General features: G+C 41.6%; 2 protein-coding genes and 2 non-coding genes across 7 annotated transcripts in view; all 4 read left to right on the top strand.

Moving 5' to 3' along the window:
- Window positions 1-639: 639 nt before the first annotated feature.
- On the top strand, window positions 640-2,309 carry LOC132659289 (uncharacterized). Its single transcript, XM_060410822.1, has 2 exons — window positions 640-1,327; window positions 1,546-2,309. Exons 1-2 carry the CDS (start codon window positions 1,322-1,324, stop codon window positions 2,167-2,169), a joined length of 630 nt encoding a protein of 209 aa, XP_060266805.1. The 5' UTR covers window positions 640-1,321; the 3' UTR covers window positions 2,170-2,309.
- A 5,511-nt stretch (window positions 2,310-7,820) lies between these two features.
- Window positions 7,821-27,572, top strand: part of ZNF169 (zinc finger protein 169) — a 71,108-nt gene continuing 51,356 nt past the window's right edge. For 2 of the 4 annotated variants that reach the window (XM_060410821.1, XM_042242983.2), the window contains exon 1: window positions 7,821-17,268. The gene's annotated coding sequence lies outside the window, so the exon portion shown is untranslated. The other 2 variants (XM_004005230.6, XM_012115804.5) reach the window with 1 other exon arrangement.
- MIRLET7A (microRNA let-7a) lies at window positions 17,260-17,339 on the top strand. The gene has a single exon (NR_107935.1). It is a non-coding gene; the product is annotated as a microRNA let-7a (primary transcript).
- On the top strand, window positions 19,825-19,911 carry MIRLET7D (microRNA let-7d). Its single transcript, NR_107936.1, has one exon. It is a non-coding gene; the product is annotated as a microRNA let-7d (primary transcript).

The raw sequence follows: 27,572 nt of genomic DNA, 5'->3' as shown, positions 1-27,572 counted from the left end.
AAGGTCAGTTTTCATTCCAATCCCAAAGAAAGGCAATGCCAAAGAATGCTCAAACTACCACACAATTGCACTTATCTCATACGCTAGCAAAGTAATGCTCAAAATTCTCCAAACCAGGCTTCAGCAGTACGTGACATGTGAACTTCCAGATGTTCAAGCTGGTTTTAGAAAAGGCAGAGGAACAGAGATCAAACTGCCAACATCCACTGGATCATTGAAAAAGAAGAGAGTTCCAGAAAAACATCTATTTCTGCTTTATTGACTAAGCCAAAGCCTCTGACTGTGTGCATCACAACAAACTGTGGAAAATTCTTAATGCAATGGGAATACCAGACGACCACCTGACCTGCCTCCTGAGAAATCTGTATGCAGATCAAGAAGCAATAGTTAGAACCGGACGTGGAACAAAAGACTGCTTCCAAATTGGGGAAGGAGTACGTCAAGGCTGTATATTGTCACCCTGCTTATTGTACTATTATATTGTACTACTACTGTGAGCCACAGTGACATATATGAGACCTATAGAAGCATTTATCAATAGAATGGAAGAGTCTCTTCATCCTATGGAAGATGAATTTGTTAAGTGCCTACTACATGCTGGTCTGGTGTTAGGCACTATATGTCCATCATCTCATTTAGTTCTCTTAGCACCCATGATCTCCTTTTCTCAAGGCAGGAATCTAAGATGCAGGACTATTCAGATGTAAGAGCCACAAGCACACTTGGGGGCTGCCTGGCCTCACCGTCTGACCGCGTCTACACTGTTTCCCCTATACTCCTTTCCCCCGAGGGGAGACCTGATCACAGAGCTGATGCAGAGCTGAGGCTGACAGGATGAGCTGCAGGACAGGCCGACCAGACAGGGGAAGGGCACTGTAGGCCATGGAGAGTCCAGAGTAAAAGACCTTGACTTTTTCTAGCAAGATCACAATGGATGATTTGTGATTTCATTCCCTTCAAAATATTCAGGTAACTCCTTCCACGTGAGTATTCTTTTAGTAAGGGTGTACATTTGATTGTAATAGAAACTCACAAGCTGTAGTTTTTTAAAAAATTAGAGATTCTATTTAAGAGGGTGGCCAGGATGCTCCACCCTCTTCTCTCAGCTTTGCCGTTCGTGCTCCTGTCAGCACAAGGTTACCAGGAGCCTACTCCATGGGGCACTGACCCCAGGTCCTGGCAGGAGAAAGGGGAAGGATCAAGACTTGTTCCAGAAGCATCTGTCTACTTTTAGGCAGCTTTCCCAGAAGCCGCACCCAATAACTCAGACTTCTGCTTCTGTTGCACGCCTTGTCACCCCGAACTACAAGGAAAGCAGGAAATGAATGTAAGTATTTTTAGCTGCCCACACATCACGGGCTGGAAGAATCAGGGTTCTTTGGTAGGAAAGGGTTGAAAAAAGGGTAGTAGGCTAGCAGCTAGCAGTGGGCACCACTCCTAAGGAGTTCTTGGTTCAGTAGAGGAGAAGAAGCAATGCCATGAACCAGGTGTCCAGGCCTGAATGCTGAAGGTCTTTCCTAAGAAATGTTCATGCTGCCTCCACAGGACATGGAGAAGCTCATCAGGGAACTCTCTACCAGCGCCACTGACACACTGGCCATGATCGACGCCATTGGAGACAGCCTGCTCAGTGGCATCAAATGTCGGATTGCCACCTTGAAAAAGCAACTGCAGAGTGAGCATTGCTCCAAGCTGGAGAAGTTACAGCTGGTTGCCCGGGAACTTGAAGCCCCCCGAGAGCTTTACCAGCAGATGAAGATGCTCCTGCAGCATCATGCTAACGCAGTGCAATTTCTCCACGAGCATAAAAGGCTCAAGGGGGAGATGGAGAGACTTGTGGAGGGCAGTGTGTCTCTACCAGTCCCCACCAAGGACACTATTTCCATCAGGCGCTATTTTCAAGAGCTCATTAGAGGAATAGACATCACTGCCTTTGCCCTCCCTGAGACTGACCAAGTGCCGGCCAGCATGGCTGGGCTCCAAGAGGCCTGGCAGGCAGGCTGTGCCATGCAGGGCCGTCTGTCGCAACAAGTGCTTGAGGATATTTTGTGCAAGGCAGTGTCGGGCTCAGGGCCAAAACCAAATCAAGAGGCAAAGCTTCCTAGGAACCCGTCTCATGCTTACTCAGTACAAGGAAGTGAGATTGGGTCTAGAGAATCAACTGTGTAAGGTATTATTTTCGTCTCAAAACGTCAACAACTTTTATCGTTTTGTCTGTAACTTGAAAGTTGCTAGACTTTGCTTCTTAAAAAGAAAAAAAAAATTCTACATTGTGATTTCTCTTTTGATTTTGGTCTTGTGTTGATCATCCAAAGCCTTTCTTTTTTAAATGGAAATCTGCTTTAAAAACTACTTGCTTGAAGCTCACATAGGAGGGTTTGAATCATGGGGGCTGCTGGCTTGGCAGTCGGGGTGGGTGGTGCAGGAGGTGAGTTCTTGGCACAACTGAACAGAAAAGCTTTGTGTTCTGATGACTTAGTGTGCACTTTTAGCTCAATTGAGCCTCAGATAGTAGAAAGCACAATAGCAATGACTCCCCCAGAAATGAAAGCTTTGGCTAGCTCTGGACTGTGGCTTTTGTTGTTTTTCCATCACGATAAATACAATTTGTTGAATGCTTAGGACATAAACACTACTAGCCATTCTTACATTAATGAGTTAGTTTCATTCTCAAAATAACTGAAAAAGATGGGTTTCCTGGGAAGCTCAACTGGTAAAGAATAGGTCTGCAATGCAGGAGACCCTGGTTTGATTCCTGGTTCGGGAAGACACCCTGGAGAAGGGATCCAATATTCTTGGGCTTCCCTGGTGGTTCAGTCGGTACAGAATCTGCCTGCAATGTGGGAGACATGAGTTCAATCCCTGGGTTGGGCTGGGAAAATCCCCTTGGAGGAGGGCATGGCAACCCACTCCAGTATTCTTGCCTGGAGAAGTCCATGGACAGAGAAGCCTGGTGGGCTACAGTCCATGGGGTCGTAAAGAGTTGGATATGACTGGGCCACTAATGTACATGTCCACACACACACACACACACACAAAGGTGGAGGGAGGACTTTGTCCTGAGGTTGCCTCCACAGCAACTTTTGTGGACGAGAAGTGGGATCTGAGATGGCAAGGCCTCTGGTCGTTTGGGGTTGGCTACTTCAGGAACTCCAGCCGTGGAAGTCTGTGGGTCTTCTCAGGACTCCAGACCTCTTCCTTTTCCTGGCCCATCTTTCTGCTGCTCCCTCTGCTTTTCATATGGTCTACTGGTTAAGGCTCTCACTTCTGGACTCCTGCTGGTAAAGTTTCTATCCTTTGAGCTCAGCCTCCACTGTGAACTGCCCTAGTCTTTGCTTGTAATTCTACACTTCAAGAGAGAATAGAGCATCTACTGTGTGTACAGAGCCCTGTTCTAGAACATGGGGACACAGCTGTGAATATTCAGACAAGGTTCTTGCTGTCTTGTGGGGAGAACAAGAAAACAAGCAAGATGGGCTCAAAGTGGGCTAAAATGCCGAATGTGTTATAAAATAGAATGTGAGAGTGATGGTAGGAGTTAGACTGGGTGGTCAGGGAAGATCTGGATGATCACGACTGGCTAGGTGAGGATAAGGATGAGCATTCCAGGAGGCCTGAGCAGTGATAGGTGCTGGACTCTCACAAGCATTGGGAGTAGAAAGGGAGGTTGAAGCCAGGCTGGGGTAGGGTGAAGTATGGGGACAAACTCTAATTTGAACCTAAGACTTATGACAGGCTGATCTGCATTGCCAACAAGGTCATCCCCTTGGTGTGAAAGTGAAAGTCACTCAGTCATGTCTGACTCTTTGCAACTCCATGGAGTGTCCATGAAATTTTCCAAGCCAGAATACCAGAGTGGGTAACCTTTCCGTTTTCCAGAGGACCTTCCCAACCCAGGGATCAAACCCAGGTCTCCTGAATTGCAGGCAGATTCTTTACCAGCTGAGCTGTAGAGGAAGCCCAAGAATACTGGAGTGGTCCCAAGCAAGGATTCAAATGCAGCTCTTGCCACCCTTTCTCACAATAATTGTGAAGACAACCAGCTGCTTCTGTTCATCACTCAGCAGTTCCAAATCATACCCTACTATGATTTAATTGAACACACAGTCTCTGTTCAGGGGTGCCCTTGGGACACAGGAGCTAGGCCTTTGATCCGAGTTTGCTCTATTCCAAAAACTTCATGTTCTTCCCACAATATGCCCTCTCCATCTCTTAAGAATCCACACACACAATGAGAGCATACTGCATGAGCTTGCCCAGCTGGTCAGGCTGGCTTCCTATGAAAGTTTCTCCAAACTTAAGGGGCTTAAATAAGTCACATCTATTTCAAATTAAAGCTTAAGTGGAGAGCACCCTATGGCATCAGCAGAGGTCTGGGATTTGCTTCATCAGGTTCTCCACTATATTCCATTCTACTCAGGCATCTGGAAATCGGAAAAGCGGGGAGAGAAAGAGCAAGTCCCTCCTTTGGAGGGCAGAAGCCAGAAACTTCGTTCACGAAGTTTCTCAAGCCAGCACTTAATCAGATGGTTACATCTTAGGGCAGTCTAGTTCTGTTGTCACCTAAGAACATGGTTTCTGTTTAATACAGACAAAGGAGACAAGGGTTATGGGGGAACAACTACATGTTTCTGGATAACTTTTATATTTTTTTTCCTGATTATGAGAGCAATTCATACTTACTGCCAAGAAGGGTGTAAAGACAATAAAGTTTGCAAGTAATCCCAGAGATAACTGTTGTTTAAAATTTATGAGGTCAAGTCATATACCTTATTTCTCTCATAACAATGTAAGTCTCATAGTCTTCCTATATTGATAAATTTAGGTTTATATCACCATCATATTTATTCATGGAATGTTTAAGAGATGACCTATGATGACTGGGGAGACAACTTGATTTGTATTTATTTGATAGCTAATGAGATTGACAGTTGAACTGACAGTTTATATCCTTTGTTTATATTTTAATGGGTCATTCGCTTTTAACTACTGATTTGAAAAAAATCCACTTTATATATTAAGGATTAACATTAACAAACACTTATATAATGCTTTTATTATATAGCATTGTTCTAAGCACGTGTAAAGTTTACTATTTGATCCTTACAATACTATAAGGTAACTGATGTCAACCCCAATTTACAGATAACTCGAGACAGACAGAATAAGCGATTTGGTAAATCCATAGCTGTCTACTTGGGAAGAGGTAGAATCAGGGTTCAAAGTTAGCAGCTTGGTTTCAGGTCTCTGCTCCTGACCACTCAATTCAGTTCAGTTCAGTCCCTCAGTCGTGTCCGACTCTTGGCGACCCCATGATTCCCAGCACGCCAGGCCTCCCTGTCCATCACCAACTCCCAGAGTTCACTCAAACTCATGTCCATCGAGTCAGTGATGCCATCCAGCCATCTCATCCTCTGTCATCCCCTTCTCCTCCTGCTCTCAATCCCTCTCAGCATCAGAGTCCTTTCCAATGAGTCAACTCTTTGCATGAGGTGGCCAAAGTACTGGAGTTTCAGCCTCAGCATCATTCCTTCCAAAGAACACCCAGGGCTGATCTCCTTTAGAATGGACTGGTTGGATCTCCTTGCAGTCTAAGGGACTCTCAAGAGTCTTCTCCAACACCACAGTTCAAAAGCATCAATTCTTCGGCACTCAGCCTTCTTCACAGTCCAACTCTCACATCCATACATGACTACTGGAAAAACCATAGCCTTGACTAGACGGACCTTAGTCGGCAAAGTAATGTCTCTGCTTTTGAATATACTATCTAGGTTGGTCATCACTTTTCTTCCAAGGAGTAAGCGTCTTTTAATTTCATGGCTGCAGTCACCATCTGCAGTGATTTTGGAACCCCCAAAAATAAAGTCTGACACTGTTTCCACTGTTTCCCCATCTATTTGCCATGAAGTGATGGGACCAGATGCCATGATCTTAGTTTTCTGAATGTTGAGCTTTAAGCCAACTTTTTCACTCCTCTTTCACTTTCATCAAGAAGCTTTTAGTTCCTCTTCACTTTCTGCCATAAGGGTGGTGTCATCTGAGGTTACTGATATTTCTCCCAGCAATCTTGATTCCAGCTTGTGCTTCTTCCAGCCCAGCGTTAATTAATGTTTGTTTGCTATGTATTATACAAAATTGTTTTTCCAATTTGTCACTTTTCTTTTAACTTTAAAGGCCGTTTTTTTTTTTTTTTAAACTGAGTTTTCACTCATATGGACAAATCTATTAATCTTTTTCTTTATAGACTTCAGCATTGTTTGGTTGGCCTTCAAGAAATGAAGCACGGATTGGAAAGTAGAGGGTAATATAATTCTTATATACTTTCTCAAACTTACTAACCACTTGTAGGTGAACATGTGAAGAAAAGGTCACTAAAGTTCATAGTGCTGTGGGGTTTGTGTAGTTGAACCCCTATCACCTTTCATCTCAAACCTAAACAACATCCTGACCTGTTTCCTTTCTGCATTTTCCTCCCACCTCCTCAGCCTACATCATTGATATTCGTTCCATTCGACAGAATTTTTTACACTCCCAGACTGTCACACTTCTACTGTGCTAGATACTGGGGACAGACACGGGCGAGGACTCCCTCTCTACCGCGTAACTTCAGCCAGCAGAGTGGGCCTATGCTCTTCTTTCTGAATACATCTTCTTTCTATAAGTCCTAAATCATGTTCATCTTTCAGGTCCAAGTTCAAGTTTTCCTTCTTCATTTCTTGTTCATTTCAGCCCACAAAATTAACTAAGTAACCCCTTTGGCATTTTTTGCATGCACTAAGACGAATGCTAGCATAGTGCCATCTGAGATCATAAACGTAGACGCACCAGGTAAATTTTTAGTACCGTTAAAAACAGTTCTGTTATCCATGAGGATGCATTTTGTCTTTTTAGAAGCTCCAGTACTTTGGCCATCTCATGCGAAGAGTTGAGTCATTGGAAAAGACTCTGATGCTGGGAGGGATTGGGGGCAGGAGGAAAAGGGGACGACGGAGGATGAGATGGCTGATTGGCATCACCGACTTGATGGACAGGAGTTTGAGTAAACTCCGGGAGTTGGTGATGGACAGGGAGGCCTGGCATGCTGCGATTCATGGGGTCGCAAAGATTCGGACACGACTGAGCGACTGAACTGAACTGAACTGTGCACAAATTAGCAGTGAGTTAAGAGAAACAGCGAGGTCCAGGTGGTGGACTCCCAGCCATAAAGAGATCTGAAAGGGCACTCAACCAGAGCTTTCCGGAGTTTGGAAAGTTATCGGCATGGAGGTACCATGTTTTAAGCTATTATTAAGTTAGGAAAATTATGGATTACTTTGAAAAAACAAGAATCTTCAAAACCTGGGGCAACCGGCTGACAGGACTGCTTCACCTACTGGCGGGTAAACTGAGGCAAAGCGGGCCGGTCTAAGTCCTCGAGGGGAGGCGCGGAGGGGGTGATGGCGAGCGGGACAGTCCTTTGTGAATCTTGTGGTACAGTGTCCTAAAGCCAGAGCGCGGCGCACCACAGCCAGGCGCGATTTCGAAGGCCACGTGACAGCACTGGTCCTTCACGAGCGAAGGGCAGGATTCTGCGCCACCACTCTCCCAGCCGTCCAATAAGAAACGGGGAGCGGCAAAGTGGGCGGGTTCCGGGCGGATCCCGCCCGCCCCTCCTCCGAAGGCCGCCCAGTGCGGGGCGGGTCCAGATGCCGCCTCCAGTGGGGTCGGGCCAGCCCAACTCGGCTGAGGCAAAAGGGCGACACGCACGTCAGTCAAAAGGTTCCGCCAATGAGTTCGTGCGCTGCTCTCGAGCCCGCCCCTGCCTCGGCCTCCCGGCGCCCGCGCTGCTTTCCCTCTGGCCGCTGCGGCCCGCCGGCCCGCCCGCGCCTCCTCCATCCGGGTCCTCGTGTGCAGCTCTTGGGTGGCGGCGGGCGGCGGGCGCGAGGGCTGGGCTGTCCCCGCGGCGGGCAGCGGCAGGCGGTGGCTTCTTCCGCAAGCCTGAGGTGGGTACAGAGGCGGGACGGCGAGCGCGGGGCCGCCATTTTCCTTCTCTCGGACCCCCCCGGCGGCGGTGGGAAAACGGGAGTGTTGCGAACCGGTTGGTGGAGGCCTGAAGGGCTGGAGCGAGCTGGGCGGGCGGCTTGAGAGCAGAGGCCGCAATAGGCGGTGGCGCGGGTGGGGGATGGGCGCCGCGTGGCGTGGTCGGTCCCAACCCCCTCCGCTTCCCGCCCAGCGCCTCACGGACGGGGGGAGGGGTCATTCTTCACATTCTTCACCCCGCCCCTCCCCCAACTTCAATCAAACTTGGGTGGGGGAAGTCCCGCCCCCGCGCCTTGCCCATTGGCCAGCGTTCCCTCCCGCTATGGCGTGACTGGCTGTGGACAGCGCCAGGTCCCCTGACGTCACTTCCGCTATCAGGTTTGTGGGCAGGGGAGACCTTGGCCTTGGGGGCTGGGATGCCAGAGGGAAGGTAGGAAGTGCGGGGGAGGGCCGGGACAAGCGGGCGGGCAGGCTCTGGGCTACCTCCCTGCTGCTAATCCGCCGGCCTAACTCAGCCTCCGGTCCTGGAGCAGCTGTGCAGCCGGTCCACCCCTGCGGCCGTCCTTGGCAGTGGAGAGGGCGGGCGGGAGGAAGTAGGATCCCGGGGGGACGGGCTCATGCATGGCGACCTGGGCCCCAGCCAGCGGCCCCAGCCCTGACTTGGGGGCTGCACACCCTGGAAGCAGGTTGGCTGATACACGTTCCTGGAGGATTCCGGTGTGAGGAATGCGTAACCTTTATGTCCTTGGCTAGCAATGGCCTTCAGTCTTTCCAACTTTTACAGTATGGCCTGGCCCCCCTGCCTCTGTGTCAGAGGTCAACTCTAAAGCTTTTTAAAATAGACTTCTCAATTTTGAGAGGGCTGGCTAATGGGAAAAGGCATTGGGCATAGTGAATGTTGAATTCTTTAAGTAAATCAGAAGACTGGATGAGGGTTTTTTTTTTTTTGTAACTTTACTGGTGATTATTTTCTTGGCACGCAGTTGCTAGAGTAAAAACCGCATTAAGCAGTCCTCATTCATTTCTGATGGCCGGAAAATCATGCACTGGTTTAAAACGTTAAATTTTAAATTGAAACGTTCAGAAAATGTAATGATTGTCCAAGTTTTTCTGCTGTGTGGCAGTCTGGTTCGTTTATAGTATATTCAGGAAATACATGTAGTTAAGTAACGTTTTGTAAGTTACTTCGGTGGTTTTTTGAGGGTGTTTGATTTACTATACCCAGTTAGGTAGTATTGTGAAACTTGTAAACTTTGAGAGTGGAGCGGTTAGCATTAACTAGAATTTCTTGGTTTAGAGTACAGCACACTATAGATATTTGTGTGCTTTTTCTTTTAGCAGCTAATAGCTTTGTTTGTAGTGGCAATTGATCAAAATGAAGAATCCTAAACCAGATTCTTCAAACTGTAGGTCCTGACTTACTGGGTTATGAAATCAAGTCAGTGGGTGGTGGTCACAGTTTTTTAAAAACAGAAAATAGTATCAATAGTTTGTTATATGAAACTGATAATTCTGTTGTATAATGTTTATTCCTTCAAAAATACCTCTCTGAAGATGAGTATCAAAAAAGTTTGGAGGACATTTCTTTTAATGAGTTCTTTTTTTTCCATTTATGTCACTGGTCTTCAAGGAGTATTAAAAGTGGCCCTGATTATTTATACTTGGTGGAACATGTTCCTTTCACTTTTGTTTTCAGGAGCTAGCAATCCGTGGCCAGCATGCATTTTAATCACTTAATATTTTTAAGTCTGGAGAGGCTTTTATTTAGACATTAAAGGCTCTTCACCCCAGAATATTAACTGATGAATGATTTTTCCATATACATGCCCAGGTGGCGCTAGTGGTAAAGAATCTGCCTGCCAGGGCAGGAGAAAATAAGAGACACGGGTTCGATCCTTGGGTCTGAAAGATCTCCTGGAGGAGGGCATGGCAACCCACTCCAGTATTCTTGCCTGGGGAACCCACGGACTGAGGAGGCTGGTGGGCTCCATTGGATCGCAGAGAATCAGACACAACTGAAGCGACTTAGCATAGCACAGGATGAGAATAGAAGAATCTGGATCCCCAACAATGAGTTGTCAACATTCCCCTAATGTGACCTTGGGTGGAGTAAAGAAGGCTTGATCACTGTATGATCTTTGACTGTGGGTGTTCTAAACATTGCACAGTCATTTAGGATAAAAAGAGAGCCACTGTTATTTTTTTTTGCCGTATATTAAGTCTTTGAAATCCAGAGTGTCTTTTACGGTAACAGCACATCTCATTTGGAGCTAGTCACATTTCTGGTGTTCAAGAGTGACATGTGGCTACTACCACCCCAAATGGATAGTGGATTGCTTAGCTGCTCTTCAAAAATTGGCTTTTTCTGACTAAGTGTGTTTCAGATTATCAGCTGAAAATGTCCCCTCTGTCTGTGGCCTCATCTCAAATGTGAGGCAGTTTCATCAGTTGATTTCTTAAGCTCTTTCTGAGTATAAGATTTAAGGACTCTGAGGCAGCTGACAACTATGCTTTCATTAAGTATCACTTTTGCTTCTCTAGGAATGTTTTAAGAGATTTGGATGATTTGTTTTAACAGATATTAATGATGTTCTTTTAATCTGCTTTTTCTGCTTTGTGCCAGTATTCATTATCATGAAATTATATACTATTTGTTCACTTGGCGGTTTCTTCCCTTCTCCCCAGTTTTTTAGTCAGTTATAGAATATTTTTCTTGTACATTGTAGGCTAAGGATACAGTTGGTTATAGTAAACTGGGGAATCTGGGTTTAATGACAAGAACCCACCTTTTCTTGACTTTGGGGATTGTGTGAATTACACAGTGACATTTCAACCTGGGTACATATCAGTATAATAAAGGATAGAAAGGTCGAATATGATAGGATTGAGAAATAATGGTGTCTGTATAAGGACCACTAAGCAGAATAACTTACCCAAGTGGAGTACTCTGCTTTATCCTAAATATTTGTGTGCATTATAGGGTGTGTAGCAGAATATAGGGAGGTAGCTTAGAACGCACTTAACAGCAGGGATGTTGGCCCCAGATTAACAATTTGCATTGCAGAATCTTCAAAGGAATATTGGGAAATGAATTGACATTTTTTTTAACTTCAGAATTTAGATAATTTCATCTAATCTAGAATGCCTTATGTTGTGTGTCAAAGTGAATGAAAGGAAATGGTCCTTTTGGAAAACATGACCTAGTACTTAGCTTTTAAAACTTAACAGGAGTCTCAACATGAGTCTCAGGCTTAGTGCAGTATTTGGTAGGATAACAAATTTAGTGGATGTAGCTAGATTACTGTGATCATTTCAGTTACACAATAACAAATTACATTGTACACCTGGAACTAATACAATGGTATATGTCAATTATATCTCCATTTAAAAAAAATTCAGCCCCTCTCAAAAAAGAAATTAAAATCTTAGATTAAAAGTAGGTCAATTTTGTTAGTAAAACTTAGTTATAGCCAAAAACTTAATCTTGTCAATTTCACATGTCAACTTAACCTTGATGGGGCAATCCATGGCTAAAAATAATGCCTATATTCTGTCAAAGGAATCAAAATACAGTTGGAGAATCTGTATATGTATTTATGTTTAAATATTCAGCCATCATCATGAGATAATTTTATTAATATTCAACTGTTTGAAGAAAATTGTATTAAGTAGCCAGTGTTCTAATTTTGATTTCTGTTTATCATCAAGTGAAACTTGGTGATGAGACTAAAGGAAATCCTTTGTTGTATTTGTATAAAATTTGACCCCAAAAAATGAAGTTTAGTCACCTGTAAGATGGCATGGAGATATGTAAAAAGTAGAACTTTATGAGCTACTTTGTTTATAGGAGTATGTAAATACAAAAGGTGGGATATTAGATTGCTGGAGAAAACAACATTTTAGCTCAGAATATCAAACTGTTAATAGATATTAAGCATGTAGAAAAGATCGGGTATGCCTGTGTTTGGACTAAGTAGGAAAATTGATAAATGCAAAGGTGGTATTGATATATTTTAATTAATATGTAGCCTTTAGAATGTATATTCAGATGTGTTTTTAATGCCATGGCAGTTAACATTCTTTTGGTTATAGACTTTTTTGCAGATGTGGCAAAAGCTATGGAATCTTGCAGAGAAATTGTATATACAATTTCTGGTGGTTACTGAAGCTGGTTATGGATGCAGGTTAACTCTGGCCAGAGTTGACTATACAAGTATATTAAACTATATGATGTCATACACTATCGTTTACTAAGATATAAGTGGATATTAAAAGGGTTAGAAACTTTGATATAAATATATGAATAAGTAGGTTGCCTTTTCACTGCACATTTTAAATTGATGCAGCATGATTTCATTGAAGATAAGTATTTTTGACTGTCACAGGTTTACCCAGGAAGGTAAAATTAACGGTCTCGCTGTGCGTTGGACTGTAGCCCACCAGGCTCCTCTGTCCATGGTACTTGTCAGGCAAGAATATTGACATGGGCTGCCATTTTCTCCTCTAGGGGATCTTCCCAACCCAGGGATTGAACTTGCATCTCCTGTGTTGTAGGTGGAGTCGTAGTTTTTTTAGTTTCTCAAATAGGTTTAATTTATTAAGAAAAATGGTTACCATTTGTTGAGTATGTCAGCTAAGATGTCATTAAGATGGATCACTAGGATGATCTGTGTATGTTCTAATCCTCAGAACAATCCTGTGAGGTGTGGATGTTAGGTTCCAACTGGAGGTGAGAACTAAACCTCAAGGAGGTTACTTAACTTGGAAAAGAACACAGCTGCCAAGTAGTTGCTTGACCTGTAAACTCCTTTCCTGTACTACCATGTTGCACAGAAACATTTTGTGCAAGTTGAATTGAGACTTTTGGTCACTAGGGTATTTAATGGGGAGGGGAGAAGGTTAAGCTGCAGATTGAGGTAGTAAGTGAACAGGATAGAAAATGCATGTAAAGTTGTGCTACTGTTAGAAAAGGAAATATGTAAAAGGTCACATTCAGATAGTTTTAGCTGATAGTCTTGTCTAAGAATGTTTTAGAATTGTCTAATACTGATGGTTGTAGCTGAAAGTTATTGAGCATCCACTCTGCACTTGGTGGTATACTTTGTGGTTTTTGTGTTTTATTTCTAATCCCTCTTAACATCCTGTAAGATTTGTCTGATTTTTATGAGTTGAAATAACAAAAGCTGAGAGATTATCACTTGATGTGTCTGAAGACAAGGTAAATGAGAAACTGGGATTCAGACTGGATCTCTGATTCTGAAATACGCTTTAGAGGGAAAATCTCAAGGAATGAAAACACTCTAGTCAGTTACATAACTTCTTTCTCCAGCCAAAGATTGTATAGTTGTGATCAGTGTGTATGTTAAGAGTTTCACTTAATTGTATTTCTTACTGAACATTTCCATGGGTTCTTACAATCCATAAATTCTAGTTTATGGATTGTAGTCTGAAAGCTTGCTTAACTAAACATTACCTCCTTTTTGCTATTAGATTTTGGTTTCCAAAATTTGCTGTAATCAGAGTTAATCTGAAAAACTGAAGATTGAAAACCATCAGTGGATCATAAAGTCAATATATGTGTATAATAATGTATAAAAGAGTAGGAGTTGGTGTTCATTTGTGAACAGTATTGAATATTCGCATCTTACTATATTAGTTTAGTATTTGGCTTCCCTGGTAGCTCAGTGGTAAAGAATCTACCTGACAGTGCAGCAGACATGGGTTCAATCCTTGGGTTGGGAAGGAGAAAATGGCAACCCATTCCAGTATTCTTGCCTGAAAAATCCCATGGACAGAGGAATCCGAAGTGTTGCAAAGAGTTGGACACAAGTGACCACAGCACAAAGAGTCAGACATGACTTGGTGAGTAAAGCAACCGTAATACTAGTATTTAGTGTTACATATGTATAGACGTGTATGTGTGAGTACTGTTTAAAAATACAAAATATTTTTCTTGTGAATTATGAATAGTGATGCTACATAGTAGATACCTGCTCCCTGTGCTGCTCACCCATAAACTCCCAACTTATATAGTATGAAATAAGCAGGCCACACTTGCCAAGATTGAAAAATGAATACATTTTTAGATTCAGTGTTTATTTAATCTTAGATTCCTATGTTTGATGAAGGTTCAGACATTTAAGATGAGAAAACTGGGCTGGACTTGAGGGTTGTGGTAGAGGTGTCAGCTGGTTTTACTGTTGGCTGTCATTTTAAAAGTAAGGACTATGCTGGTTCAGTGTTCTCACTTACCGATACTTGTATTTAAGATATGGCATTGTATGTTGCATTATTACCCTTCATAGTAGACCTAAAATGAGAAGATGAATTTGTTCATTAATTTTCCAGATGGTAGGTGTGAAATGGTGCTTCAGAAAGTTGTCTTTATGTAAGTCCGTGTGTGTGAGTGTACGTGTACTTGGGCATAGATTTTAAGGTATAAACTGGCTCTTTCAGAATAGACCTGCCATCTGAAAATGGGAAGTTGGCACCTGAGATCTGCTGAAGAGTAGAAGAACTTGATGCAGGGTTGTTTTTTTTTAACCCCCACTGAAGTTAATAATGAATTTTTAATTTTAAAAATATATATTCAAAATTCATGTATTAGATTTTGAAAACTTTGGTAAAAGTTAAGAAAACAGTGAATATGTACTCACATTTTCAAGCCCATTACTTGTTATATTCTGCCAAAAATGGAATAGAGTGGGAGATGTAAACTGTTCTGTCTATTCAGTTAACAAAGTTACAAAGTTAACCCACGGACCAGTATTTGGGTTCATTCCTTGAGTTGGGACGATCCTTTGGAGGAAGAAATGGCAACCCACTGCAGTATTCTTGCCTGGAGAATCCCATGGATAGAGGAGCCTGGCGGGCTACTGTCCATGGGGTTGCAAAGAGTGAGACATGACTGAGTGACTTAATACAATACATGCTGGTTCTGGAGAAAGATGAGTTCAGTTCAGTCGCTCAGTCATGTCCGACTCTGCGACCCCATGAATCGCAGCACGCCAGGCCTCCCTGTCCATCACCAACTCCCGGAGTTCACTCAAAACTCAGGTCCATTGAGTCGGTGATGCCATCCAGCCATTTCATCCTCTGTCGTCCCCTTCTCCTGCCCCCAATCCCTCCCAGCATCAGGGTCTTTTCCAATGAGTCAGCTCTTCGCATGAGGTGGCCAAAGAATTGGAGTTCCAGCTTCAGCATCAGTCCTTCCAATGAACACCCAGGACTGGTCTCCTTTAGGATGGACTGGTTGGATCTCCTTGCAGTCCAAGGGACTCTCAAGATTGCCAGCACCACAGTTCCAAAGCATCAATTCTTTGGCGCTCAGCTTTCTTCACAGTCCAACTCTCACATCCATACATGACCACTGGAAAACCATAGCCTTGACTAGATGGTCCTTTGTTGGCAAAGTAATATCTCTGCTTTTGAATATGCGATCTAGGTTGGTCATAACTTTTCTTCCAAGGAGTAAGCGTCTTTTAATCTTAGGGCTGCAGTTACCATCTAGTGGCGTGTAAAGCCTTGACTTTTTAGGAGCAGTGTTTTGCATGTTCATACCTGAATCATCATCTGGCCTTGTAGAATTGAAATAGGCTCAGATATGGTAAGTTTGTAGATCTCAGTAATTTGGAACAGGTTATTAAACTTCTTGGCACCAGTTTCCACCTATGTAAAACAGAGATGATATGACTGTTAAATAAGATGGCACACATGAAGGGGCTTAATGTTGGGTCATACGTATATCGAGGGTATGGTAAATCTTTTTTCCCTTACCATTACAGATGATTTAGTCCAATTAATTGATGTTACAGAGACCTTAGAAAAGCTTAAGTTACTTGCACATGGCTTCAGTGGCAGTGAGTAGGCTGGGCCAGGGTTTGAACCCTGACTTGTTGACTCCAAATGCTGAGAACATTTCATATACAAGTTTTGTGTCTAATTTTCTTAGGAATATAACTATGAGTGGAATTAACTTTTTGATGAACTGCTAAACTTTCCAAAGCATCTGACCCATTTTACATTCCAACCATAGTTGGGAACATAATTTCTCTATATCCTCAACAATGCTTCCTTTCTTTTTGTTCTCTTTTGATTATGGCCATCCTAGTGGATCTCAAAGTGCTGTCCCATTATAATTCAGGTTTCCCTAATGAGTAATAAATGATATTGAGTGTCTATGTACTTTTTGGCCATTTTTTGCTTATTGATTATATCTTTGGAGAAATGGCTATTCTTTACCCTTCTTTAAATTATTCATTTTAAGTTACTTAAATACGGTGGGGGCCCAGATTTATTTTCTTGCATGTGGGTATTCAGTTGTCCCAGCACTGTTTGCTGAAAATTATTCTTTCTCCATTGAATTGTTGTGGCACTCTTGTTGAAAATTGGTTGACCCAATGTATAGGGGTTACTTCTGAACTTCAATTCCAATCATATGGAGCTGTATGTCATAAAAATGGTTTTGATTATAGGTTTTGGTTGTTACTAAGTCACCACTTAGTAATTTTCCTTGACATTAAATTTGGTGCATTCCTTAACAAATCAAGAAATCTTTGTGGTAGCTGTCTGTTAAGTATGAAGTTAGTAAATTGAAGACTGATGTTTAATATGATTTAGCTTTGTAAGATTTTTATTATAAAACTAAGCTGATCATATTGCTTAGTTCAGAGAGTACTGTACCAAAACATTAAATAGCTTGATTCCTCACTTTGATCTTCATAGTGCCTTTCTTTGCTGGCATGGAATACATGAGTAGGTTAATTTAAAAATTAGAATCTCTGTATTTTTTGCTGTTCCTTTAATCATGGATTATGCATACTGTACAGAACTTTTGTGTTTTAGAGGATCTTCTGTTCCTCCTTTGTAATGGAGTTTTTGGGTTTCTCAAGGGAAGGATAAGTGTTCTGGTAACTTAAGAAAATTAAAGTTGATAAGTAAGATGCAATAAAATGATTTCTGAATCTTATATGGATTCAGATAGCTAAGAATTTAGAATAATACTAATATAAGGAATAAAAGCACTGTTTAGATCATGAATATTGCTACAGTTTAAACTGCTGATTTTTGGAAGGTTTGTTTCAGTTCAACTTAGTTCACATTCAGTGAATGAAAGTAGTCTAACACTTTTTTTTTCTCCTTCAATCACACAGGAGAACCAGGATTACCTAGGAGAGAGCTTTCGTGTGGTGCGCAGCTGTGGTCCAATTTCAGCATCCTCCCTGGACGCTCTCTTCACTGTGGGATGAGGTAGTAGGTTGTATAGTTTTAGGGTCACACCCACCGCTGGGAGATAACTATACAATCTACTGTCTTTCCTAAGGTGATAGAAGAATCTGCACCCACGCAGCCTCACACAGTTGATAACTAACTGTACAGCATTTAAGATTGACTTGTGTAAAAATGCTGTAGTGCAGCATTTCTTACTAGTGTTCAAGTTGCTGCTTATTTTAGAGACTAGACTGATTGGGGATTGGGATACTTTTCGATTTTCATTTCTGCATGTTGGAATAAGTGTATATTTTATTTTGATTGATGTTGCTAATGCACCATAAAGAGATTGTAGTCTTCATTTCAGAAGAAAAGATTGCTCTATCAGAGTGAGGTAGTAGATTGTATAGTTGTGGGGTAGTGATTTTACCCTGTTCAGGAGATAACTATACAATCTATTGCCTTCCCTGAGGAGTAGACTTGCTGCATTTTGTTTTTTTCTAGATGATATTAAAACTCAGAAGAATTAATTTTGACATTGCTTTGTACTTAGCAGTTTACTTAAGTCCTTGTTAATAACATTCTCTGTTCAAGTATGATGTACCTGCAATAGACACAGTGATCTAGCATTTACATTTTTCACATATGGTATATTTCAGAAATTTGAAATTGAGCAAAAATCTCAGAGTGGAGAAAGTATATGACTTTTAAGAAATCTTAATAGGGTACCATGCATTTTTGTAATTGTGAATAGGTTAACTGCCCCTGGTACAGATGTCCAAGGTGAGATCCTAGGTGGGAAGGATAAATACTGAAAGAGTACTGTCTGAGCTAAATTGAAATCCGTTTGATTATGATTCAGCCCCCAATTTGGTGTTTATGTGACCTTAGGCATTGTTGTAACTACTGTTGCAGTGATATGTTGATTTGGACATCTTCACTCTCTAGCCTAGAAAAGGAGAAATGGTTTCACTGGTTCAGCTCTCGTTCCCTTTTTAAGTCCTTAAGATGTCAGCTTTGCCCTGGTCTCCAAAACCTGAAATGGGCCTTCATTCACAAAGGGAGGTCCTCTGAAGCTTGTCAGTTTAGAAAGTCTATAGTTTTAAAGAAAATGTGGGGATAATGCTTGAAAGGAATGTTTTAATTTTAACACCCTTGATTAGCCTTTTTCTAATCGTGGAACTTAAGGACTTTTCTAAAAAAGTCCATGTTTCAGCTTTTTTCCAATGGCCAAGTCATATGCTACCTTGAAAGTGAGTGAAGTTGCTCAGTCGTCTCTGACTCTTGATGATCCCATGGACTGTGGCCTACCAGGCTCCTCTGTCCGTGGAATTTTCCAGGCAAGAGTACTGGAGTGGGTTGCCATTTCCTTCTCCAAGAAAATGCTACCTTGGGCCCTTATAATCAGCTAACGCTCCCTTTTTTAAGTGCTTACCATTTGTTTTTATTTTGGGAGAAGAGAAAGAGGCAAAGTGTAGGTGAGAGAGAGGTCACCTCTCCCCAAATACTTCCATCTATCGTGAATCTTAGTATCTTAGGCAATCATTGTACAGGGCTCTAGGCTGCGGGAACTTTGCGTGAGAGAAAACATCAAATTCTCTCCTGGATGGGTCCAAACCAAGTGATTTACCCTGGGTCAGATTTATGGTTTTTTAGTTCATCCCTGGCATACATATAGATGGAAACCTGCATGGTTCCGGAATTGGTCTTCAAACTAGACATAGACATGTTGGGTAGGGGACCTTTTATAGTCATTGCCTTTTGGTGTGCCAAAGAAAAGTGGGAATGTTCGTGAAATTTTTGGCAAGTTGTTTTTGTGGGTTTCCAGTACATGTGCCTTCAGAATGGATATCATCACAAGTTTGCAATTGGAAATTTAAGTAATACCTAAGGTCTGGTGAAAAATGAATTTATATCTTTTATTACTCAGGGACACATTTCATACCCTTTTTGGTCAAGCCTAGCAATTGAATCAAATGGTTGAGTACTACGTTTTTAAAAACATTTAAAAGTACCTTATGGTACAGTGAGATAATCTCGGAAAGCTTGTTTTGATGGTGACAAAAACCATGATCAGAATGTGCTTCTGATTACTCTACGTCAAGAGTCAAAACCCCAAATAACCTGGGCCTGAAAGTGACTAGTTATAACTAGGAGACAGCATCTAAAGAGGACACACTGTGAGTGAGTTTGCTTCATTTGACAGTGGTGAGGAGGATTTATACATACTGTCAGCTAATTTTCTAGTTTATCAAAAGAGGTGGAGAGTTATGAAATTATATTTAAATTATATTTAAATTTTAGTACTCTGTTAAATGTTTTGTCTGTGGCACCAACTTTTTGTTTTTTGGCTGTATTACCTGAGGGATTTCAGTTTCCCCACCAGTGATTGAACCTGGGCCCTCGACAGTGAAAGCATGGAGTCCTAACTAGTGGACTGCCAGGGGATTCTGGCCAGTAACTTTGTAAAAGCTATCAGTGAGTGAATTCTAACTGGTTTTAATTTGAAATAAACCCCCCAAAATATGGCCTAATTTAACAGGTTAATTTGAAGTCCATCTACTAAGTAGAAGACCAGCAAGAAAAAAATGGGTTCCTAGGAAGAGGTAGTAGGTTGCATAGTTTTAGGGCAGGGATTTTGCCCACAAGGAGGTAACTATACGACCTGCTGCCTTTCTTAGGGCCTTACTATACCACGGTAACCGGTTTCCTTGGTACCTTGCTTTGGTGTAAACACATCTTTCTGGAGAGTTTCTCACGAGTGAAAACATTGCTGGCATACCAAAGAAGCAGTGCTTGCTTTAGTGATTTATAAACAGCAGCATTATATGAACATCAACTACTGAGAATTTAAGACTTGTGAAGTACAGTTGCTCATGTAATCTCACTTTGGGGTTGCTGAGAAGTTCGGGAAAGCATAGTTTTGTTTTTGGTCATGTTCCCTTTTCTGCTCAAGACACTGCCAGTTGTAGCCCCCTCTGTAATTCTTTATCCAAAAGGCATTTAATGAAACTTTTGAAATACTCTGCTTTTTCCTACACTGTGTTTATGCATTGCTAGTTTTTTTTGTTTGTTTTCTGGACTTCAAATTTGGAGCACTTCTTAGGGGTGGTATTGCATAGTGTGGGAATCCATCATTGCATTGAGCACCCATTCTGGTATATAATTCTGCGATTGAATCTATCTAATATGTGCAAGGACTGGAAGGGCAACAAAAATGAGAGGTTATAAGATACATATATTTTTTATTAAATATCTTTCTAATAAAAATAATACTTTTAAAACTTGTGCTTTTAAATCATTCTTAACCATCCTTTCAGAATTAGATGCAATTTTTTATTTGTATTTAGATTTAAGGTCTGTTAAAGTACTTAATATTTTTCTTTGCAGTAATTTGCTGATTCTACTATTCACAGATGTATATTTGTGAAGCTAACTCCAGCCGTACCCTACTGTTTCATTTTTGGAAATGCTTTTGTCTTTGTAGTAATTACATCTGCTTAGGACATCCTACTTTCTTGAAATAATTCTCATTCTAGTGAGTCTTCTAAAGTAGACACTACCTTGTTCATTATCCCTCCTCATTTCTCCAGCCTAGTTCAAACACTTAACCATACTGGGGAGCCGCTTAAATTTTTTCAAGTAATTTGAACAGTGCTATGTTTACAAGACTATTGGGCCAGTGAAGTTTCCCATCCTGTTTCCAATACTTCAGAGAATGATACAGTGGAAGCAAGGTCAGGAGGTCTAAGCATGTTCCACACCTCTGACCAATTGGGGCTTTAATTTCCTCTGTAAATTGATTTTAATATTTCACAATTTCCCTAATTTTGCTTATAAAGGTATTCTGAATGAACTTTAACCCTCTTATTGTTAAAATGTTTGGGCCACACCAGCCAACCTTCATTTTCCCCCCATCCCATTGAACTTGATTTTCCAGATTGTTCTTTCTTGTGCTTCCTATTTTGCCTCCTTTGGTTGGGATCTTGGTGGGAGGTCAGCTGGAAGGGGCCTCCTGGGGATTGGATGTAGTGCCTTCAGAAAAGTTTGATGGTTGAAAAGGCACATGGAAAGTGTTTAACATGGAGAAATTCAAAACCACAATTGAATATCCCCTCACATAAGTCAAAACGGCTATAAGCAAAACTACAAATAATAGATGGTAGAGAAGTTACGGAGAAAAGGGAAACCTACATTGTTGGTGGTGATGTTAATTGCTTCATCTTCTATGGAGAACAGTATGGAGGTTCTTAAAACAGCTACCTTATGGATCCAGCAGTGCCACTCCTGGACATACATCTGGGGGAGGAAAAACTGAAAAAGGTACAAGCCCCCTAGTGTTCAAAGCAGCACTGTTTACAATAGCAAGGACATGGTGACAACCCATCAATTGATTTAAGGTGTGTGTGTATGCAAACACAATGGAATATTACTCAGCAATAAAAAATGAGATTGCCATGTGCAGCAACATGAATGGACATAGAGAACTAAGGTGACATCAGATAGGATACCACTGATACATGTGAAAACGAAAAGATAATACAAATGAATCAACATATAACACTCAGAATTTTTAATTACAGATTATTCCAGAGAGGAAGTTGGGGGCTGATGGCAAAGAGATATGTATACAAACTACATAAAATACATACACAATAAGGATTTGCTGTATAATGCAGGGAACTATATTCACTGTCTTAATAACCTGTGAAAAATCACTGGTGTATGCCTGAAGCTGACACTATTTCAAATCAAAAAAAGTTCAGCTGTTGGCCCACCTGAGGGAAGCAGGTGTATTAACTTCTTGGGATTCATAACTTAAAATTTTGCTGTATTAATTTTTTGGAATTCATAACAATTTTATTTTGGTGTAAGGATGTTTTTTCTGTAAGAAAATCTATGGGTGGAGTAATTGAACTGCTGTTAACATCAGTAGCTTAGATAAATTTGCATTTCAAGTAAATATGACGATTACCCAGTGCTAGTAAGGAAACTTCATGATTGCTGCCTAGATTCTTTCTAGCTTTTCTAGAAAGATGTGTTTGAACTCCAGCACATGGTTTCCATTCTTAAGGTCTCTGTCACAATGACTATTGTTAATGCCATCACCCTTCTTTCAGGCAGGAAGACAAGGGGAAGGGCAAGAACATTTCAACCGCCAAACCAGTTTGAAGAGTGTTCCAGTGACACCAAGTAGTGACTCCTTTGTGAGTCATCAGTTGGTGCTGCAATACACTACTATGGTTGCAAGTAAGGCAGGAAAGTGACTTAACGGACCAGTTTTCAGACTGAGCAGGTAACAACAGGGAATTAGGAAAAACACTTGACATAAAGACTAATGGCTTCTGTTCCACTGCTGACTTACAGGCTTGAAGAGAAGTTTCAGTAGAAATGGAAAGGTTCAGTCAGAAGGGACTTTAAGGTGAAAGCTGGCTAGGGACCAGCAAGGACCCTACAATATATATACTCCTGCCACTAGGCATGGTACAAAATTAGACCTAATAAAGTTTTTTTTTCTTTAAACTTTTCTAAAGTAGCTTCATGTTCACAGCAAAATTGAGCAGGAAGTACAGAGTTCACATAATGCCCTGTGTCCCTTCATCCTGACCACAGCAGTACATTTAATAGGCGTGTTTTTGTGTTACCTTTGAAGTTCTTCCACCATTATAATTAGGTTAAAAAGCTTAGCTTAGTGCACCATGGTAAGTACATAACTCAGCAATGACCACAGGACAAATTATTGCCTTTGAGTGCCAAAATGGCCTCTGGAAAATTTAATGCCAGAAGCAGGTACTTTAAATGACTTTTTGTAATTTTGCATAAACTTATCTAAAGCTAAACCTGGAGGGCTGATAATGAGTTGCATAATGGCAACAGAGCAGAAGAAAATGGGTAATAAACTTTCCACCCCAAGAGGTTTACCAGCAGGTAAGGAGGGAATGGCGATAGGATGAGATGGATGGATAGCATCACCGACTCAGTGAATATGAGTTTGGGCAAACTCCAGGATATTGTGAACGACAGGAAAGCCTGGTGTGCTACAGTCCACAGGTTCACAGAGTGGGACATGACTTAGCAACTAAACAATGAGGAGGGAATGGGACTGCAGTTAGACTTCGGTGAGTGCTGGAGAAATGGTCCCTGTGCTTAGTACTCTGGGATGGGTATGGTGGGATTCTATAAATGGATTGGGGTGGAGATCCAGGGTCAGGCAGTTGCAAATTTCCCTTTCCCTACAGCATAGCTAGGAGACCTGTAGTGAAGACTGTACAGCCTGATAACCTCATCAGTAAGGGTTGCAGGGGTGCTGTAGCTATCAGTGGAATACTTACCCAAATGACTTCAGGAGAACCTCAAAAGTTCCTGAAGTATGGATTCTTCCTCAGGAAAGGTGCCTTCCTTCTGGGTGTAGGGGTAGACCAACAGCTGACCATTCAGATGTAAGGAGTGGAGAGGGAGAGGGTTTCATAAGAGGAATTTTTCTGAAGAAGAAACTGCCTTGTATTGGGCCCTGCTGCTTAACTTTGAATGTGATTGTGTGGTGACCAGAGCTGCTCTAGACAGCTTGAGACCACGGGGAAGGAGGGAGGTCATTGCCAACCCAGAATTCTGACATCCTTGAGCCTGTTGAGACTGTCCTCATTTGCCCACCTCCATACCTCTAGTTCTGTGAGAAGAATGAACTATCCCACAGTGAGTGAGTGAATATGCTCTTACAGAGAAGTCAAAGGAAAGCCCTTTAGTATGTGTCAGTCAGAAGGAAGTGAAGGTGTTCACTCCTACTCCTATTTCAACCAGACCATCAACCGGGAAGGAGTTTTGTGGCTGGGTAAGGATGACAGAGACTGGATCTCTGGTATCTGGAGACCATGGTAGAACCCTGAACAGAAGCATGACATGCTGTGGGGAAAAGTCTATAATGTCAAAGACCACGTTTCAAAATCCTAGATTTTGGAAGTGGCAGTGTGCAAGGACCAAGTTAAGACAACATGTGGACCAGAAACCACTTCCTCGTACTGAGATGTCAGCACCTTGGAAACAGATCACCGTCAATGAAAGTGGGTCAGGGAATAATCCTGAGCTTGGTAGACTATTAAACTGCTTTAAATAAAAATGATTAGAGTTTTCTGTTAGAAATGAGAGCATTTTGACATTCAGAAATTGAAAAAAAAATTGTTACATTTTTTGCTTTTGAATGGTAACAGCAGTTCTCTTCCAACATAGTATTGGAAGCCTTAGCCACAGCAATTAGACAAGAAGAAAATTTCTTAATATCCAAAGCTATCCTGGGGAACTCGTCAGTAGTTCAAGTAGAAGCACACAAACTCACACCTAAATTAAATGCACATACACCTTTGGGGGGCTTCCCAGGTAGCTCAGTGGTAAAGAATCTGACTGTCAATGCTAGAGATGCGGGAGAAGGCGAGTTTGATCCCTGGGTTGAGAAGATCCCTGGAAGGAGGTCATAGCAACCCAGTGCTGTGTTCTTACTTGAAGAATCCCATGGACAGAGGAGACTGGTGGCCTGCAGTCCATGCAGTCACACAGCTGAGGGGGCACACACACAGCTTTAGGGCACATCACATATAGTCAACATGGTCTTCCAGAAGAGAGACTTGGTTCAGAAAAGTAGTCACTGAAGCTAAGTCTTAGCATGGCCTCTCATCTCTCTAACCTCATTGATAGGAATCATAATAATCTACCTTATGGAGATCATTTGATGAATGAAATAATTACAGAGCATATTTTCTAAGATACGGGAACATAAGTAGTAGCTAAATTTTCAACCTAACACATTAAAAGTTATAAAACCTGATCTCTAAGGAGAAATTTGAATCTGCTGTGAGAGATCACACAGAATAAAAAAACTTCTTAATGCTGTTAAAAAAGTGAATCTAAAAAAAGGTCAACAGAGGACAATGTATTACATGAGGCCTACTGCTTATTTACAGAAATAGGAGAGCATAGAGTAGCAATGGAACTTAGAGTTTTACCTTCACTTAGCACATTTTTAAGTTAATTCACTGTGTAACATACATGAACATTCCTTTTTACTGCTGCATATTATTCTATCGTATGGATATATCACATTTAGATTATTGTTTAGTTGGTGTTTGGATTTTTTTCTAGATTTGGGGTTTTTTTGATTGATGTTACTATAAACACTATGTACCAGTCTTTCTGTGGACATCTGTTTTCATGACTAGGAGAAACTAACACCAAGGAATAGAATTGCAAGTCAAGAAACACCTGGAGTAACAGGCAAATCTGGCCTTAGAATATGGAATGAAGCAGGGCAAAGGCTAAGAGAGTTTTGCCAAGAAAACCTACTGGTCATAGCAAACACCCTCTTCCAACAACACAAGACAAGACTCTACACATGGACATCACCAGACGGCCAACACCGAAATCAGATTGATTATGTTTTGCAGCCAAAGATGGAGAAGCTCTATACAGTCAGCAAAAACAAGACCAGGAGTTGACTGTGGCTCAGATCATGAAATCCTTATTGCCAAATTCAGACTTAAATTGAAGAGAGTAGGGAAAACCACTAGGCCATTCAGGTATGACCTTAATCAAATCCCTTATGATTATACAGTGGAAGTGAGAAATAGATTTAAGGGACTAGATCTGATAGAGTACTTGATGAACTATGGACGGAGGTTCCTGACATTGTGCAGGAGACAGGGATCAAGACCATCCCCATGGAAAAGTGCAAAAAAGCAAAATGGCTGTCTGAGGAGGCCTTACAAATAGCTGTGAAAAGAGAAGTGAAAAGCAAAGGAGAAAAGGAAAGATAAAAGCATCTGAATGCAGAGTTCCAAAGAATAGCAAGGAGACATAAGAAAGCCTTCCTCAGTGATCAGTGCAAAGAAATAGAGGAAAACAACAGAATGGGAAAGACTAGAGATCTCTTCAAGAAAATTAGAGATACCAAGGGAACATTTCATGCAAAGATGGGCTTGACAAAGGACAGAAATGGTATGGACCTAACAGAAGCAGAAGATATTAAGGAGAGATGGCAAGAATACACAGAACTTTACAAAAAAGATCCATGACCCAGATAATCATGATAGTGTGATCACTCACTTAGAGCCAGACATCCTGGAATGTGAAGTCAAGTGGGCCTTGGAAAGCATCACTACAAACAAAGCTAGTGGAGGTGAAAGAATTCCAGTTGAGCTATTTCAAATCCTGAAAGATGATGCTGTGAAAGTGCTGCACTCAATATGCCAGCAAATTTTGAAAACTCAGCAGTGGCCATAGGAAGAAAATGTCAGTTTTCATTTCAATCCCAAAGAAAGGCAATGCCAAAGAATGCTCAAACTACCACACAATTGCACTCATCTCACACGTGAGTAAAGTAACGCTCAAAATTCTCCAAACCAGGCTTCAGCAATACATGAACCGTGACCTTCCAGATGTTCAAGCTGGTTTTAGAAAAGGCAGAGGAACCAGAGATCAAATTGCCAACATCCGCTGGATCATCAAAAAAGCAAGAGAGTTCCAGGAAAACATCTATTTCTGCTTTATTGACTATGCCAAAGCCTTTGAATGTGTGGATCACAACAAACTGTAGAAAATTCTGAAAGAGATGGGAATACCAGATCACCTGACCTTGCTCTTGAGAAACCTATATGCAGGTCAGGAAGCAACAGTTAGAACTGGACATGGAACAACAGACTGCTTCCAAATAGGAAAAGGAATACGTCAAGGCTGTATATTGTCACCCTGCTTATTTGACTTAAATGCAGAGTACATCATGAGAAACACTGGGCTGGAGGGAGCACAAGCTGGAATCAAGATTGCTGGGAGAAATATCAGTAACCTCAGATATGCAGATGACACCACCCTTATGGCAGAAAGTGAAGAGGAACTAAAAAGTCTGTTGATGAAAGTGAAAGAGGAGAGTGAAAAAGTTGGCCTAAAGCTCAACATTCAGAAAATGAAGATCATGACATCTGGTCCCATCACTTCATGGGAAATAGATGGGGAATCAGTGTAAACAGTGTCAGACTTTATTTTGGGGGGCTCCAAAATCACTGCAGATGGTGATTGCAGCCATGAGATTAAAAGATGTTTACTCCTTGGAAGGAAAGTTATGACCAACCTAGATAGCATATTCAAAAGCAGAGATATTGCTTTGCCAACAAAGGTTCGTCTAGTCAAGGCTATGGTTTTTCCAGTGGTCATGTATGGATGTGAGAGTTGGACTGTGAAGAAATCTGAGCACTGAAGAATTGATGCTTTTGAACTATGGTGTTGGAGAAGACTCTTGAGAGTCCCTTGGACTGTGAGGAGATCCAACCAGTCCATCGTAAAGGAGAACAGTCCTGGGTGTT

Source organism: Ovis aries, chromosome 2 (genome assembly GCF_016772045.2).
Source record: "Ovis aries strain OAR_USU_Benz2616 breed Rambouillet chromosome 2, ARS-UI_Ramb_v3.0, whole genome shotgun sequence".
NCBI classification, from domain to species: domain Eukaryota; kingdom Metazoa; phylum Chordata; class Mammalia; order Artiodactyla; family Bovidae; genus Ovis; species Ovis aries.
Note: the sequence above shows the minus strand (reverse complement) of the source record. Positions and strands in the feature narration are given on the sequence as shown.